At 37.4% G+C, this 13037-nt stretch overlaps 1 protein-coding gene across 3 annotated transcripts in view; it reads right to left on the bottom strand.

Annotated features, from left to right (window-relative positions):
* LOC130682129 (probable ubiquitin carboxyl-terminal hydrolase FAF-X) overlaps positions 1-12787 on the bottom strand; it is a 165969-nt gene extending 153182 nt beyond the window's left edge. For all 3 annotated transcript variants that reach the window (XM_057496262.1, XM_057496264.1, XM_057496263.1), the window contains exons 1-3: positions 12692-12787; positions 3145-3290; positions 1354-1433 (exon numbers count right to left, since the gene is read on the bottom strand). In XM_057496262.1, coding sequence (XP_057352245.1) covers positions 1354-1433; positions 3145-3290; positions 12692-12787 — 322 coding nt within the window. The remainder of the gene's footprint in view (positions 1-1353; positions 1434-3144; positions 3291-12691) is intronic.
* Positions 12788-13037: the final 250 nt, after the last annotated feature.

Below are 13037 nucleotides of genomic sequence, written 5' to 3'. Positions count from 1 at the left end.
TGTTTATATAGTTATTGATATGTCATTTAAACCCAGGACTTCTGCCTCACAGTAACCATGATTACAAAAAAATAAATAAATAAGGGAATAATCCTCTGCATATTCTGAATGCAATTCTAGCAAAGTAGCATTTTAATGTTTGTTCATCTTGTACTGTTAGGACCTAGAACACGCTAAATACCTAAACCCTTCAATTAAGGAATAAATGCTCAAACTAACAAAAGAAATTTGAGTGTTGAGAAACGTATAATCAGAAAAAATATTTTAATAGGTAAATAAAAGGTAAACACTCTTTAGATGATGGTAGGATAATTACTGTTAAATAAAACTATTACCTTGGCCAAAGAGTAAGACAGACTTCACAGGAAACCAAAGATAGATGTTAAAAACTGACTAAGGACACTGACAATACATGTACCTGTGGCTACTCCACTTCCATTCATTTTTAAATGGCCCAGAAAATGCTTCAGCCCTTTCTTTAAGCCTTCAAATCTTTAACCAAATACTATTATCAAAATTAGTGATTTGCAAGAATTCAGCTGAACCTAACATTAGAACAAGTCATTTAAAGATGATCTATTCCAATATAAAAGTTCATTCTTGGTAGCAGTAATACTAGATTTTCTTTATTGGTTGCTAAACAAGAACAAAACCCCAAAACAAAACTAAAAAATTCATTTTCAAAACTTTTCTCTCTTCCAGAAAAAAAGTTTTTAACATCAAAATTGTTAGTCTATTATAAAAATGATACTAATGAAACACCAATTTCCATTTAAATATAACAGATGGGGTTTCTATTAGCATGCACTTTGATTCATGACTTTCCAGTCAATCATTCAAATGTCAAGTTTAAATGCTTTGTCTGAAATTTTTGCTAATTAGTTTTTCTCAATTACAAATGACTTAAGTACAAAAAAACAGTTAATAATGTCAAGTCATATGGTCATATAGTATTTTTTAATTTGTAAAATATATACTTGAATGTATACTACTTACACTATTTCATGCAACAGATTTTCAAAGTCTTTTATATTTAAAAAATGTTTTTAACTTTTAAGTAACTACCCCTTTGAAAATACAATGACACAATAGATCCTATCCGTAGGATTATGAATACACATACAAAATTCTGCATAACATTTTAAAGGACTCAGGTGTCATTAAGGGCTGTCCAAAGGTTTCTATGAGTCTTTGCTCTACATATTATAAAGTCCTTCCAGGAAGTTTAGTGAGAAAGTGCAGTCTAAGAAGACACAAGAATTGGGTAACAGAGAAAAACAAAGCTATCAAGAACAATGTGGAAGTATACACACTTGAATACATTATGGATCACACAGTAAAATATAAACTCACCTTTCTTACTAAGATCAATAGCAGCTTCTAAAAGCACTTCTAATTCCCCTTTGGGCCAAACTGGAACCATCCAACTAGGCATAAGAATTTTTATGAAATGAAAAGATGCCATATTCATTGTGCACAAAATGAAATACTATAAACAACTTACATACTACAATTACTTTTGCTAGGAAAGTATGTAAAAATCTCTGATAATATATATTCACTATAAAAGTAAAAAACCTTCTTAAATCTGCTTTGTGAACCTAAGGTATTTATTGAACCCACATATAATTTTAATACAACAATAAGGGAAGACTTCATTTAAGAACTTTCACAGACAACTAAAACTAATCAAAAACCAATTAGATGTAAACCCATTGTTAGTAAGAAAGAAAGTGTTCCTCTGAGGTTGTTTTACTGGTAAGGCACAACACAATGACCCTTTTTTCTTGTGATTATCTTCAGAAACACAAAAGAGAGAGACAAATGGCTGATTTCTCCCTCAAAAATCACCTTTATAGAACAGTTAACAATTTTTCTTACAGATTACATGATTTCTAGAGTCCCAAGCACTTATGGCCTTGTAAGTACACCCCTAGATCAAAAAGCAACGCAGAAGCCAGTATTTTCCCTAGCTTCATGAAAATGTCAGGCATCTAGGAATGTACCCGAAATTAACCCACTATCCCAGAAAGAACTTCCTTCCATCTGTCCCTTAATTATTTACTAAAGGACAGCAGAAATCCCAAATACTGTATTTGTGTTACTGGCTGAGATGATGTTTTCCCCAGGAACATATCTTGGAGGAGACAAAGAATGGAGCCAGCAGGGAAAAGAGTATGGAGCAGCAACGAGCAAAGCTCTTTCAATGAGTAAACAGAACATTCCTGCTACTCAGAACAGTCTTCAAGGGAGGATGATGTTAGTGCTGTAGTGGCTGTGGTTTTATACTGCCTCCTGAGAGGAGAACTTCCCCCCTCCCTGGACCAAACAAAACATTGAAATAATGACATTACAACTCATTCTTGATTGGCTGAAAGTACGATGCTTTATTAGTACAGGGCAAATCAATTAGAGTTGAGGTCCATGTATCTAAGTGTACTTCTGAATGGCTGGCTGAGTTGGACTGGAGCTTTCTGCAACTTACAAGGGCCCTGAAGCTTCTTGAAACTTAAAAAGGCCTTGAACTGACTGGGGTCCTGAATTCTTATCTGCCTGCATCCCTTTATCACCCGCATCATTTTGATAAAAAAATACTTATTACAAGCCATCTGCTAGATATAAATTGGTACATTTTTTTGTTCTTTTCAGTTACACTAAAAAGCATCTTTATTTTCCTGGCATTAGGAATTTTTGTAACTCAGTTCTAATCAGAAGTAAACTCTTATGAACAAATCAGCAACCACCAGACAAAATAAAAGAAACATAAACTGTTGAAATATCTCTGCTGTTTAAAATGGACAATATAAGGAAAGTCATCTAGCAACTCAAGCAATCTATGTGTATCAAGAAGAAACACATTTCATAAATGCTTAAAAGGAAATTCCTGTCTGTACTTCTAAGCCAGAAACATACCAACTAAAATATTAAAGAACATTTTCAAGCTTTATTCATTATTACCCAGTTGTTAAAAACCCATACAAATGCATGCACTAAGACCAATAAATTATGAGGTACTTGGTAATGACTAAAATGTTAAGGCTATTTAATGGACAGTAAGACTATTTTGACACTGCAGTCCACCTTTTTTCTCTTCCAGTACCAGTTAAAATGCTGGTCGTAGTTTGTTCTTCCCGTCAAATTTACCTGTTGATCATGTCATCCAACTCTGCCAGGTCAGTATGTGGAAATGCAGGTTCTTTATCTTCATGCTGTGGTGGAGCATCACCTTGACCCTGTTCATCTGGAGGAGTTGCTGAGGAATTCTCATTGGAGGAATCAGATGATAATATCTTAAAAATTAAATATTCCGGACTTAAGTCTATAACATATGTACGTTTCTCGATTCAGATACCAACACAGTTAAGTGAAAATATTACAAATCTATAACTGTCTGTATGTAGCTGTAAATATTTAATAAGGTGGGATCAGAATACTTAAGATTTTGGCCAATCTGTGATTATTTTTTCACATTTTTATACTTGTGATTTAAGAATCTTCTAAAAAATAATGGCCTAATCATACTGCATGAATTTAAGTAAGTTGAAATTAGAGAACATTAGTTTTTACAATGTTTAGTACAAATAAAAGCTGTAATGAACCTTTTTAAAACTGAATCATTGTTGACAGGCAATGAAACTTCTTAACCACAAATATTTACACAAAACTTTGGAAATGATGCATGAATTTCTGAGGCTAAACCGTAAGAATAACCATGCCTTCTTTCTCCTTAGAGAAATCTTTCTGGAAGAAATGGAGTTCCATGCCTGAGAGATTCTAAAGAAACCCTACTCACGGGCCCATGTGGTGAGGAAGTGACATTCCTGCTATGTGAGTGAGCAATTGTGGAAATGTATTCCCCAACGCCAGAGTCAAGCCATCGGAGTACTGTAACCGTGGCTGACATGCTAAACACAACATAAGAGACACTCTGCCTGAACCACTCAAAAGTCACTCCTACATTCTTATTGAACAGTAACTGTGAAGTAATTGTTATATCACACAGTAACAACCTAAGTTACTTTATTGTTAAGTGACAAAACTTGCTTAATAGGTTACATAAAACATGTTATCATTCCTAAAGTAATAACTACAAGCATTAACAAATATATACCTAAAGAGTACAAAGGTAAAGAAACAACTATTTCATAATCCAAGAGTTCAAAAAAAAATGAAATCAAGAGGACAGATAAACCCCACACATCAGTATTCAAAAGAAAACAGGGAACGGATGAGCCAACATGGAGGCTTGAGAAGGGCAATGGAAATCTCCTCCCAAAACCATGTATATATTTGAAAATAGAACAAATACAACTATGCCTAAAAGAGAGACCAGAAGACATAGTACAACAGGCAGACAACATCTACATGTGTAAGAACTCAGCATCTCACGAAAAGGTAAGCTACAAAGCCACAACCCGGCAGGACCTGAGCACTCCCCGAGTCCAGCTCACTGGCAGGAGGAAAGGAGTCACAGTGGGGAGGAAGTGGAAGCACAGGACTGCTAAATAACCAGCCCTAGTAATACGCACTGGGAGAAAAGACACACATGGCATGGTGTGCTGGATATTAGGGAAATGGAAAAATAAAACCTGTGAGCATGTCCCCACAGCCAGCTCCTCTAGGACAAAAGAAAAGCAAGTACTTTTTGAAAGTCTTAAAGGGAGAAGGGCTTAACCTCTGGACGGAAGCATACTGGCACACTAAGCCCAGCAGGCTGGGAATCCTAAGGACCTTCATATGCCCTAACCCCCTTGGTGGCAATGCAGCTCTGAAGCCCCTCATGGCAATAAGCAGCCTGCCATTTGTTCTCCCCAGCTGGCGGTGCCCAAACACAGCAGCTGAGCAGGCTGAGAGCAGTCCCACCCACAGCAAGAGCCCAGATTCTCCTCCCAGCACGCAGTTAACCGAGCCACAGAAAGAGGCTGCCGCCAGTGTGCACCTACCCAGCACACACAGAGCAAACGAGAACAAGGTTCAGAAAGCACGAAGGGGTGCCGATTGTGCAGGAGAGCACAACCAGTACACCTGCGACTCCCACAGGGCTCTGGGCTATCCCGAGGGCTGCCCCACAAGGAGTCGTGAAGGACATTAACCGAGAGGCTGCTCCCAGTGTGCGGGTAACCTACACAGTCAATGCAGAAGGGCAAGGCGAACAGCAAGCAGGAACGGACTCTGTTCCCCCACCTGACATATGCGCTACCAGCCTACGACTAACCCTAGCACCATGAAAAGGAGGAAGAATCTGGTACAGTCAAGAATCACCCAGACAACCACTGAGAGAGGGCCTGGGGAGATATGTATCACCAATATTCCTGAAAAAGAATTCAAAATAAAGGTGATAACCGTACTGATGGACCTGCAGAGAAATATGCAACAGCTAAGGGATGAAGTCCGGAGGGAGATTACAGAAATGAAACAATCCCTGGAATGACTGAAGAGCAGACTGGATGAGGTGCAGAGACTGCTAAAGGAATAGAAATCAGGGAACAGGAATACAGAGAAGCTGAGGCAGAATGAGATAAAAGGATCTCCAGAAATGAAAAACTATTAAGAAAAATGTGTGACCAATCCAAATGGAACAATATTCCCATTGTAGGGGTACCAGAAGAAGAAGAGAGAGAAAAGGGGATAGAAACTGTCTTTGAAGAAATAACTGCTGAAAACTTCACCAAACTGGGGGAGGAAATAGTCTCTCAGACCATGGAAGCCCACAGAACTCCCAACACAAGGGACAAAAGGAGGACAACAACAAGACATATCATAATTAAAATGACAAAGATCAAAGACAAGGACAGAGTATTAAAGGCAGCCAGAGAGAGAAAAGGCCATCAGGCTATCATCACACTTCTCAACAGAAACCTTACAGGTCAGAAGGGAATGGCATGGTATATGCAACACAATGAAACAGAAGGGCCATGAACCAAGAATACTGTATCCAGCATGACTGTCATTTAAGTATGAAGGAGAGATTAAATAATACCCAGACAAGCAAACGTTGAGGGAATTTGCTTCAAACAAACCACCTTTACAGGACATTTTAAAGGCAATGCTCTAGATGGAAGCACTCATAAAGCTAAACAGATGTCACCAGAGAAAATAAAATCACACGAAAAATTAGACCAACCAAATACTAACTACAGGAAAAAAATAAAATCAACTCCTCACAAAAGCAGTTAAAGGAAACACAGAAGAGTACAGATTAAAACACCTAACATATAAAGAATGGAGAAGGAACAATAAGAAGGGAGAGATCGATTAAGGAATCATTACACTGTGTTTACAATAGCTTAATAAGTGAGTTAAGTTAGACGGTTAGATAGTAAAGATACACTTGAACACTGGCTAACCACACATAGAAGGCCTGCAATGGCAGTAAGAACATATTTTTGGATAATGACCCTAAAGGTAAATGGACTGGACGGACCAATCAAAAGACACAGAGCAATAACAGAATGCATAAAATAGCAACACCCATCTATATGCCGCTCAAAGAGACTCACCTCAAAACCAAACACATACATGGACAGAAAGTGAAGGGATGGAAAAAGATACTTCATGCAAACAACACGGAGAGAAAAGCTGGTGATGCAGTACTTGTAAAAGACAAAATAGATTTCAAAACAAAGAAAGTAACAAGAGACAAAGAAGCACATTTCATAATGAAAAAAGGGGTCAGTCTAACAACAGGATACAACCATTACAAATATATATGCACCCAATACCAGAGAGCCGACATAGAGGAAACAAACAGTAACAGAACTTAAGGAGGAAACAGAATGCAATGCACTCAATCTAGGAGACTTCAACACACCACTCTCTTCAAAGGGCAGATCTACAAGACAGAAAATGCGTTAACGACACACAGGCACTGAACAACACACTAGAACAGACAGACCTAACAGACATCTGCAGAACAGTACACCCAAAAGCAGCAGGATACACATTCTTCTCAAGTGCACATGGAACATTTTCCAGAATAGACTACATACTAGGCCACAAAAAGAGCCTCAGTAAATTCCTAAAGATTGAAATTCTACCAGCCAACTTCTCAGATGACAAAGCTATAGCTAAGACCAGAAATAAACCTTAAAAAGAAAACAAACACACATGGACGCATGACAACATGCTTCTAAATAATTAATGGATTAACGACCAAATTAAAACAGATCAAGCAATACATGGAGACAAATGGCAAACACAGCACAAAGCCCCAACTTCTGAGAGACAAAGTGAAGGCAGTATTAAGAGGAAAGTATATAGTAAACCAGGCCTATTTAAAGCAGGAAGAACAATCCCAAATGAATAGTCTAAAGGAACAATTACTGAAATTGGAAAAAGAAGAACGAATGAGGCCGAAAGTCAGCAGAAGGAGGTACACAGAAAAGATCAGAGAAGAAATAAATAAAATAGAGGGAATAAAACAATAGAAAAAATAAATGAAAGCAAGAGCTGGTTCCTTTAGAAAATAAACAAAATAGAAAAACCCCTAGCCAGACTTATTAAGATAAAAAGAGAATCTATACACATCAACAGAATCATAAACGAGAATGGAAAAGTCATGACGGACCCCCCAGAAATACAAAAAATTATTAGACAATACAATGAAAATCTATATGATAACAAGCTGGAGAAACTGGAAGAAATGGACAACATCCTGGAAAAGTACAACCTTCCAAGACTGACCAAGGAAGAAACAGATCATCTAAACAGACCAATTAACAGCAAAGAAATTGAATTGGTAATCAAAAAACGACTCAACAACAAAACACCCGGGCCAGATGGATTTACCCGTGAATTTTATCAGACACATGGAGAAGACATAATACCCATTCTCCACAAAGTTTTCCAAAAAATAGAAGAGGGACGCACTACTTCCAAACTCATTCTATGAAGTCAGCCAGCATCACTCAAACACCAAAACCAGGCAAAGACCCGACCATAAAAGAAAATTACAGACCAATAGCCATGATGAATATAGATTCAAAAATACTCCCCAAAATATTAGCAATCCAAATTCAAAAATACATCAAGAGGATCGTACACCATGATCTAGTGGGATTCATCTCAGGGATGCAAGGATGGTACAACATTGCAAATCTATCAACATCATTCACCACATTAACAAAAAGGACAAATCCACATAAACATCTCCAGACACTGATTCACTCATAATAAATATTCACAACAAAATGGATATAGAGGCCAAGTACCTCAACATAACAGACGCCATATATGACAAGCCCACAGCCAACACTGTACTTAACAGCGAGAAGCTGAATGATTTCCTCTAAGATCGGGAACAAGACAGGGAAGCCCACTCTCCCCACTGCTATTCAACGTCGTACTGGGAGGTCCTAGCCACAGCAATCAGATAAAACAAAGAAATAAAACGCATCCAGATGGGTAAAGAAGAAGTCAAACTGTCACTATTTGCAGACGACATATTATACATAAAAAACCCTTAAGGCTCCACTCCAAAACTACAACTAATATCTGAATTCAGCAAAGTTGCAGGATACAAAACTAATACACAGAAACCTGCTGCTTTCCTATGCTCTAATGACAAACCACCAGAAGAAATCAGGAAAACAATTCTATTCACAATTACATCAAAATATTAAAATACCTAGGAATAAACCTAACCAAAGCAATCCTGCAAAGGAAGAATGAGTGTGGGAGATCTTGCTTTCCAACTTCACGCTCTACTACAAAGCCACAGTACACAAGACAAAGTGGTACTGGCATAAGAGCAGACCAGTGGAACAGAACAGAGAGTCCAGCTATTAACTCAAACATGTATGGTCAACTACTATACGATAAAGGAGCCATGGACATACAATGGGGAAATGACGGCCTCTTCAACAGCTGGTGTTGGCACAGCTGGTGTTGGCAAAAATGGACAGCTAAATGTAAGACAACTAATTGGATCATTGTCTAACCCCATACACAGAAGTAAATTCAGAATGGATCAAACACCTGAATGTAAGCCATGAAACCATAAACCTCTTAGAAACAAACATAGGCAAAAATCTATATAAACATGAGCAACTTCTTCATGAACGTATCTCCCCGGGCACGGGAAACAAAAGCAAAAATGAATAAGTGACACTAAATCAAGCTGAAAAGCTTCTATACAGGAAAGGACACCACCAACAGAACAAAAAGGCATCCTACAGCATCGGAGAATATATTCATAAATGACCTATCTGACAAGGTAAGGTTACCATCCAAAATATGTAAAGAACTCACACACGTCAACACCCAAAAAGCAAATAGACCAATTAAAAGATGGGTGGAGGATATGAACAGACAATTCTCCAAAGAGGAGATTCAGATGGCCAACAGGCACATGAAGAGATGGTCCACATTGCTAATCATCAGAGATACGCAAATTCAAAACACAATGAGCGATCACCTTACACCAGTTAGGATGGCCAACATCCAAAAGACAGACAACCACAAATCCTGGTGAGGATGTGGGGAAAGGTGAACCCTCCCACACTGCTGGTGGGAATGTAAATTAGTTGAAACATGGTGGTAAGTAGTATGGACGTTCCTCAAAAAACTAAAAATAGAAATACCAGTTGACCTAGGAAGTCCACTGCTAGGAATTTACCCAAAGAAAACAACTTTGCAGATTCAAAAAGACATGTGCACCCCTATATTTATTGCAGCACTATTGACAAAAGCCAAGATAAAGATGCAACCTAAGTGTCCATCAGTAGAGGGAATGGATACATATACACGATGGAATATTTTTCAGCCGTTAAGAAGAAAACAAATCCTACCATTTGCAGCATCATGGATGGAGCTACAGGGTATTATGCTCAGCTCAGTGAAATAAACTAGGTGGAGAAAGACCAGTACAAAATCATTTCACTTATCTGTGGAGCATAAGAACAAAGCAAAAACTGAAGAAACAAAACAGCGGCAGACTCACAGAACCAAAGAATGGACTAATATTTATCAAAGGGAAAGGGGCTCGGGAGGGCGGGTGGGGAGGGATGCATATGGGGATTAAGGGGCATTATGATTAGCACACATAAATAGGGGTGGCACGGAGAAGGTAGTATAGCACAGAGAAAACACATAGTGCCTCTACTTACAGCATCTTACTACCCTGATGGAACAGTGACTCTAGTGGGGTATGTGCTGGGGACTTGATAATACGGGGAATGTAGTAACCACAATGTTCCTCATGTGAAACCTGAGCACAAGGTTGTGTAGCAATGATACTTAATTTTTTTTAAATGCCCAAGAACTCTAGGCCAACTATAAAACATATGGTCAGGATGCAAAGAGAAGAAGAGACAATACTGGAAGTAGATAGAACTGAGAATTCCTCCCAAATTAATGGCAGACACCAAAGCACAGTTCCAGGAAGCTTACAGAACACCAAGCAAGGTAGATGTCAAAAAACGACATTTAGGCATCATATTCAAACTGCAGGGAAGTGGGATAAAAGCACAGGACCTATCAAGAAGCAAGGGTAGCAATTATAGCAGACTTTTCCTCAGAAACCACACAAACAAGAAAATGCAACAGGGCTGAGAGAAAATCACAACCAATTCAGAATTCCCTATCCTGAAAACTTATACTTCAAAGTGAAGTGTATTATATACTATACACAAGCAAAAATTGAGGTAATTTTTTTGTCAGTAGATCTGCCTTGCAAAAAAAAGTTCTTCAGATATAAGAAAAATTATGTAGGTCAGGACTTGAACTTTTATCCAGAAAGGAAAAGCATTAGATGTATGATTTTACTTATTTGTGAATTCTTAAGACAAAAAAAGAACAGTAGATTTATAGACACTAAGAAGTGATTTGAGATTACCATGGGGTAGGGGTTGGGGCAGGTGAGTGGGAAAATGAGGGGGATAATACTCAATCATAATATAAGTTGGTCACGGGTGGAAGTGCAGCATGGAGAATGTAGTCAGTGATTCTGTAACAACTTTCTGTGTTGACACATAGTAACCACACTTAGTGCAGTTAGGATTTAATATGTGGGTACCTGAACTACTGTGTTGTATACCTGAAACAAATATGAGGTTATGTATCAACTTTATTTCAGTAAAATATATGATATATGTTTTATATATATATAAAATACATACTAAATAAATATATAGAGAGAGAAATATATATATGGTTCCAAAGGCATCTATGTATGTATACATACACACTACACAGCTTCATGGGTAGCATATAACAACAAATTATTCCAAACTTCCTTCCTTTGCTCCTTTCTATCATTCCTGTCACTTCTTTCATTTACCTGTAAACTATAACCAGCTTTTATGTATATGCGATACTATAACCACTGCTTTTGTTATTTTGTACAAATTGTTCACTTAGGAGTAGGAAAAATCACTGTATGCATCTTACAAGCTCAAACTATATCTAGCATATATTTCTAGCTGAAATTGACAGAGCAAAAAAAAGGTAAAATGGCATAATCCCAGGTAGAAATTAACAGACTTCTCAACTCGTAGGAAAACCAGCTGACCAACAAAACAACAAAGAAAAGGCTATACAGAACATCGAAAGAGCATAATGAGCAAACTGGAAGTAATGGACGTGTGTAATGAACACTAAAGCATAGAGTATAGCATTAACAGTACTTGTGAAGTACTCATAGAATTGAAATGGACCACATGCCAGGGAACACACAAAGCCTCAATAAACCCCCCAAGCAGTGACATCATTGAGAACATACTCTCTACACACAGAGGAATCAAGCTACAAAAAATAACGAGAAGTTAATGAGAAAACCTCTAAATACTTGAAAATGAAGCAGCATGTTTCTAAAACTATTCTCACATCAAACCACCACAAAAAATCTTAAAACATGCTTAGTGAATTACAGTAGGTGTCAATACATCTAAAATCATGGGAATGAGTTTCAGAAAATTTATAGTCTAAGAACGGCATGTTTCAGAAAACAGAAGAACTGAAAGACAAGTTGACAGTAACTATATAAATTTCCATATTAAGAAATCAGAAAAGGACCAGTAAAGTAAACCCAAAGAAAACAAGATGAACAAATGAAAATAACAATATATACAAATGGGGCAAAAAACAAAACCCAATGCTTTGCAAAATTTTACTTTACAGTTTAATGAAAGGCAGTAAAACTAGGCAAGAGAAAGGAAATACAATTACCAACATCAGAAATAAAAAATGAAAAAATGTTTAGACTTTTACAAATACTTTTCCACTTATGACAAATTATTTCCAGACAAAAGACAATTCTTTGAATGTAGACCAGCACAAACCTTTGATATTAAAGTATGTCAAGCTTTCAATAAACATTACTTCATTTACTCTCATTTCAAAGAAGGAAAATGAAGGATTGGAAACATTACTTAACTGCACTATAAGGTTAACGTGGTTCAAAGATGGGGTTTGAACAACAACTGCTTAGAGCCTACACTTATCACTAAAGGGTAAAATGACTGACTTAGTTAATGCCTTTGCCCTTAGATATACACAGGGCCTTACATACAAAAAAATATATAAGTATATTCTAAAGCATATATAATAGCATTCCTATTACTAAATATCAGCAACTTTTCTTAAAGTTTAATTTAAAATAATAGCTTTTACGATTTCTTTACAAATTATTCAGTACAGATGGCACTGCTTAGCTTTCCATAGTGCCCAGAACAATGTAGCCTAAACATCCTACCTGATTCTGTTGAAAGGGGGGCTGAGACTGCCCATCAGGAGCCTGGCCATGGCTGTCACTCCCTCCTCCAGGATGTCCATGAGGGGTGGCGGTCATACTTGTCGGAGGACAGATCTTTGCTATTTTGTCTCTTTACGTAGTTGTTGTAAGAGAAGAATTTGTAGTCCACTTATAGGAGATAAGTCCCAGCTGTATGTCAGCTTTAAAAAACTCCAATTCAATGACAGACCGCTCACACAGACGATCTCATGACCTAAAAGTAGAAGGAAAGAAGGTATACTTGTTTTAACCATCAAGAAGGTAAATAATGAATCATTCTAATTTTAATGTGTAGTTAATAGCAGTC

Source organism: Manis pentadactyla, chromosome Y, assembly GCF_030020395.1.
Source record: "Manis pentadactyla isolate mManPen7 chromosome Y, mManPen7.hap1, whole genome shotgun sequence".
Classification (NCBI taxonomy): Eukaryota; Metazoa; Chordata; class Mammalia; order Pholidota; family Manidae; genus Manis; species Manis pentadactyla.
The sequence above is the reverse complement of the archived record's forward strand: the minus strand, read 5'-3'. Positions and strand labels throughout refer to the sequence as shown.